We start from the raw sequence: 5,833 nt of genomic DNA, 5'->3' as shown, positions 1-5,833 counted from the left end.
GAAATGTATACTGAATGAATACAGTTCATTTCACACTAATTATTTCTCAGTAAAGTATTTGAGAAAAAATCATAAGTAGAGCTTCATTTTTAGATGCAAGGAGTTGCATTTTAGAGCACTGACTCACATATATCTTATTTTGGATTGAAGATTTTAAAAAGATCTTTTTGGTCCCTCCCAAAGGATTCTCACAAGAAAACAGCTCTTATATATATGTTGACTCCTATTAGATTCAGTCTGATTTTCCCCCCATTTTCTTTCTTTTCTTTTCTAAGTTTGCAGTCCCTGTTCCTCATGGACCTTGGTTCTGGAGTCTAGATATCTTAATAGCTAATTTATACTTCTTTCTTTCCCAGGAGGACTGTTTCCCAGAAGGTAAAGGAAGCCTCAATGCTTCAATTATTAGAAAAATTTATATTGCTATGCCAAAAGCATAGCTGTTATGAATAACTGCTGCTGTTATTTTGGCAGGTTATCAGATATCCCAGATGACTCAAGGCCTCTACTTGGATATCTAAGACAATCTATTTTCCTTCTTAAAAGCATTCAAGCACTAGAGAATGCAGGAGAAAGACTATCCTGCTGATTGATTTCTCAGGTTTGCTTTGCATAACTACAGATTATAGTTACTGGAAGTATTTCAGAGTTATCCAAGCATCACTGGAAAATTCACTTCTTTCTCTTCTACAAAGGATATCACATTTTCCAGTGTCAAATACTAAAGGAAATTTCCTCATAAAGGAATTTATAAGCCAATAAATATCCTTATTACATAGTGTGATAAGGAAAGTAAGCCTATTTTCTCTATAGAAAGACTATGAAACTGAGATACTGAAAATGTATTTGGAAATTCTGAGAGGAAGGGAGTTCATTTTATTTTGACATAATGATTTTTTTCAGTACTTTTAGTTGTAACATAGACATTAACTTTGTTTACTCTTTTTAGAATGAAAACAATAAAAAGGCAAAAACATCAGAATTCTGAGGCTTCTTTTTATAGAATATGCAAATTATCAAACAATATAAGGTAAGAGTAAATTTTAAAATGTGTGAGTTTTTGACAAATAATAAATCACCAACTATTTATCTATTGACTACTCTGGGAAAAACACTCTTCTTTTGTCAGATCTAAATGTCTTTAGACATTAGAATAATATTAGAATGAGTTTGTTAGGAATCATTTCAGTTCAGTTTAGCTGCTCAGTCTTGTCCAACTCTTTGTGACCCCATGGACTGCAGCATGCCAAGGCCTTCCGGTCCCTCACCAACTTCTGGACCTTGCTCAAAAATTAAAATGATCTGGTCCCTTGCCCCCAGGCAGGATTAAAGAAATATAAATAAGATACATTATTTTTCAAAAAACATTTCACAACTATTATTGTGTTTCCTTTCACTGTCTAAATAGTTTATACTTCCTCAGATCCTAAGAATGATCTATTTAAAATCTTGTCCCTTTAATATAATTATCTGCATATTTAATTTTAATGGAGCTGGTGAATAACAAAAATATATCAAAATGACATCAAACCAGTTTACTGAAAGCCATATTTTTCTCATGCAAAATATTATATTTCTCTCAGATTTCTTTATTAATGAAAAAGGTTATAGATTAAGAGCATGGATTTGAGAGCCAGATTTCTGGGCTTCAGACTTCAATTCTGACCTTACTAAGGTGGCTTTCAACATATTTTATTTCTTGGTACTTCATTTTCCTTACTGTAAACTGGAGAATACAATAATACTCACCTCATATTATTGTTGTATATATAAAATGAGCTACTAGGAAAGCATTTAGAAAAGTGGTCTATAAAAGATTCCACGTAATGTTTGCCATTATTATTGTTGTCTAGGCACAGTCATGCACATAAAGGCCTGAGGAGAAGGAGTGATCTTATTTGAACTGTCTAGTAAATGTACTAATGATGACTGTGAAATTTATATTCAGGATAAATAAGAATGCAATCAACAGTTTCTTCATATGTATCTTTTGCTCAGTATCCATTTCTAAAGTAATTCTATATAGATAGTATAAATCTCTTTCTTAAATACTATGAGCTGTTAGCTGAGGAAATGTGAGAAAATTGCATTTATGAAAGAGAATTTGAGGCTTATCTGAAATTTGAAGAATTTGAGACTCATGCATGAAATTCTAGCATGCAAGTGATAATAATTTTTGTGTTTGGTTGTTCACAACTTATTCTTTGTGAGTGTATAACTTACATCAGAATCCAAAGTTCCCATTACCCACAAAAAGTAATCGCAACCTTTAAGTAGTCTTAATTCAGTCATTTTCTTTGTATCTGCTGGTAATCTAAGTTTGCCAAGCTAAGTTTTACTAAATGAGACTACTGAAGCCCTTAATATCACCAAACTAAGATACCCAAATTGCTTCCAAAATGTCATTCATTGAAATATTTGTGCTTTCACAATCAGTCTCATGACATTGCATTTATTGCATAAATCATGAGTAGGAAATATATACAGAAGTGATACTTGCAAACATGAAAGGCATTTGTGTTTGAAGGCACTGTATAAGTTTCATAAGGAAAAGATCTAATTCCAGCACTTGTATGAATTAGTAATTTTTAAGGTTAAAATAAATAATGATTGTAGAATAGCTTTATGACTCCTATACTAAAAGAGATTATTTGTAGCTAGGATGACAGCCAAGAGTTCATTTGTTTATTTTGCCTTGTACCTCTCAGCAGGTTTCTGCCATGGGTGACAGGGAAACATGCAACCACTCAGAAGTGACTGACTTCATTCTTGTAGGCTTCAGGGTCCGCCCAGAGTTCCATATTCTCATTTTTCTCCTATTTCTGCTTATCTATGCCATGATCCTTCTCAGGAACATAGGCATGATCATCATTATTATGTTTGATCCCCGGCTGAACACACCAATGTATTTCTTCTTAGGCAACCTCTCCTTCGTTGATCTCTTTTATTCTTCTGTTATTGCACCCAAGGCTATGATCAATTTCTGGTCTGAGAGCAAGTCCATCTCCTATGCAGGCTGTGTGACTCAGTTCTTTCTCTTCGCCCTCTTCATTGTGACTGAGGGATTTCTTCTGGCAGCCATGGCTTATGACCGCTTCATTGCCATCTGCAATCCTCTCCTCTACACTGTCCAGATGTCAACACGTCTCTGTGTTCAGATGGTGGCTGGTTCCTATTTTTGTGGCTGCATCACCTCAGTTCCTCAGACCATCATGACATTTACTTTATCCTTTTGTGCTTCTCGGACCGTTGATCATTTTTACTGTGATATTCGCCCCCTTCAGAGACTATCTTGTTCTGATCTCTTCACCCTTAAAATGGCTTCTTTCACCTTCTCTGGCCTCATTGTCTTCCCTACCATCATAGTTATTATTGTTTCTTATTTGTATATTGTGTCCACAGTTCTAAAGATACCGTCCACCAAGGGACGTCAGAAAGCCTTCTCCACTTGCAGCTCCCACTTGGGAGTCGTGAGTGTACTGTATGGTGCTGTCTTTTTTATGTATCTCACTCCTGACACATATCCTGAGCTCAGTAAAGTGGCCTCCTTGTGTTACACCCTACTCACTCCCATGTTGAATCCTCTGATTTACTCTCTGAGAAACAAAGATGTCAAAGAAGCGCTATACAAACTTTTGGAGAAGAAAAGTACTATTCTGTGATTATTATTTCTCTTCCACTAATGAGTGGTATCTGTCTATTTTGTACTCTTCTGCTCATCAAAGAGATTATTCTCTTGAGTATCATAAAAATATTATCAAAAGCTTTTTAAAGGTAATATATGCTTTCCATATATTAATTTTTTTTAATGTGAGCATTGTCAAACCTAAATGTCCTAGATATTGGAGATTATCTGGATACTGTAGAAGCATTTTTCATGGTGAATCTTCAGACTAATCTCAAATAAAATTTTATTTCACAGAATTTATTTCTATTTTTATGGCAAACTGCTGTACACTATTTTAAGATATTATTACAGTGGTTAAGCAATTATTTTGTATGGTGTTAGTCTTTAGAATTGGTTCTTTCCTTACACACAGCCTCTGGTGATTCAGACCATAAAGAATCTGCCCACAATGCAAGAGATCCAGGTTTGATCTCTGGGTCGCGAAGATCTCAAGAGAATGAGTGGCTACCCACTCTAGTATTTTTGCCTGGAGAGTTCCATGGACAGAGGAACCTGGCAGGCTGTAGCCAATGGGGTTACAAAGAGTCAGAGACAACTGAGCGACCAACAGATTTTACACACAATCAATCACTGGACATTGACAAGAATGTCCATCTTATTTTTAAAGTAAATTATTTCTCAGTTTAATCACTAGTTTCTCTGGTATGTTAAATGGTATTGAAACAAGCAGACTGTTAGTAATTTCTCTAGCAAAGATGGGTTTATTTGGGATCAGCAGAGAATTGCAATTTGTGGTATGTAATCATGGCGAGCCACATGCAATTCTCTGCATGCCAAGGGAAGGAGAACAGTTTTATAGAAGGAAGAGGAATTTGGGAATGTTCTAATGAACAGTCTATGGCTTTTTAATTACTCAGTCTTTGCCAGGTAAGAAAAGCAATCTTCCTGTAGCCTTTCCAAAGGAATAGATCGAAGCCGGAAAATCCCAGCATCATCTCAGAAAAAAAGCCTTGTTCCTGAATGAACAGGTTGAAGGCTAGCCACCTTAGGAGAAGCTGCCTCAGTTCTGCAGGGAACAGGCTGAAGGCTAGTCAGTTTCCATGGAACAGTCGGATCTCAAATCACACCAAAGTGTCAAATGAGTACTAGCCTAAAGAACAACATCTTAACCAGAATGTCAGAAACTTTAAACAGATCTCAAATAAAGCCAGGAGGGCTTCAAAGGCAAAGAAGGTGCAAGCTCAGTTCCAGGAGAAAAACATCTGCAACATCCAGGGTTGGTGAGAAAAACACTGTGCAAAGATGGGCTCAAATGAGGGTACCACACTTGTTCGTTTACCTGCCCTAGAGCTGTTGGGAGTCTTCTCTGGTCCCTGAGGGAACCACTGAAATGTTTACCTGAAACAAATAGACTGCCAGATATTTCTCCAGCAAACATGGAAGAGAAGCACAGAGTTGAAATTCAAGGTCTGCAACCTAGGCCAGACACATGTAAGTTCCTGAATGACATGGGGAGGAAAACTCTTAAAGATGAGGAAAGAAAGACTGACCATGTCAACTACCAACTGCCATCTACCTCTATAAGGATTAAATCATATGCTGGTACAGCTGCAGATTTTCAACAACCTCTGAAAGGAGTTAGGGCAGAGTACAGAAATGAGGCATTCTGTGCTCTGGGAAAAACTGGCAGGATAGGTCTTCAGATAGATATTTTCAGGAGCCTATTTGATAAGCCCAATTCTTGTATCTGCTAATATCTAGAAAAGCACTAAAATCCTTCACGATGTCGAATGTTCCTTGTGACTAGCAGAAAACTTCTACAAAATATTTGTGCTTGATGGCATGTACTCCCCCTTCAACAAAATCACATACATGTACTGACCATCTTTGGAGCAGTTACGCAGAGCTACTTGAGGTGCTGTCTCCCAGACTATAATCTTAATTTTGTTCCAAATAATATTTGACTAATGAGTCTCATGTTGTATATATATTTTTTTAAGTTTTGATAGGTGCTGTAGTGAAAAGAGTCCTTGGCTTTTCATTGGCTGAGTCCTTGACAGGAAAGAAGAGCACTGTTTGTCCTTCTCATAGGGCTCTGCTCCGTTGTAGGTGTGAAAGCACCCCCCCCCACCCCACTTCGGCTTTCAACTCTATTTAATTCAGGTTTCTGTTTACTAATTTTTTTTACAATCATTGTTGAATTTTCAC

At 36.6% G+C, this 5,833-nt stretch overlaps 1 protein-coding gene across 1 annotated transcript; it reads left to right on the top strand.

Annotated features, from left to right (window-relative positions):
• Nucleotides 1-2,660: 2,660 nt before the first annotated feature.
• LOC128048470 (olfactory receptor 9K2-like) lies at nucleotides 2,661-3,659 on the top strand. The gene has a single exon (XM_052640868.1). The coding sequence runs from the start codon at nucleotides 2,718-2,720 to the stop codon at nucleotides 3,657-3,659; it is 942 nt and encodes a 313-aa protein (XP_052496828.1). The 5' UTR covers nucleotides 2,661-2,717.
• The last annotated feature ends 2,174 nt before the right edge of the window (nucleotides 3,660-5,833 follow it).

Source organism: Budorcas taxicolor, chromosome 5 (assembly GCF_023091745.1).
Source record: "Budorcas taxicolor isolate Tak-1 chromosome 5, Takin1.1, whole genome shotgun sequence".
NCBI classification, from domain to species: domain Eukaryota; kingdom Metazoa; phylum Chordata; class Mammalia; order Artiodactyla; family Bovidae; genus Budorcas; species Budorcas taxicolor.
This window is presented reverse-complemented; position numbering and strand designations above follow the sequence as displayed.

Excerpts from the sequence above, each read along its gene's own strand:
- LOC128048470 (XM_052640868.1), top strand. The coding sequence starts at position 2,718 with ATGGGTGACAGGGAAACATGCAACCACTCAGAAGTGACTGACTTCATT.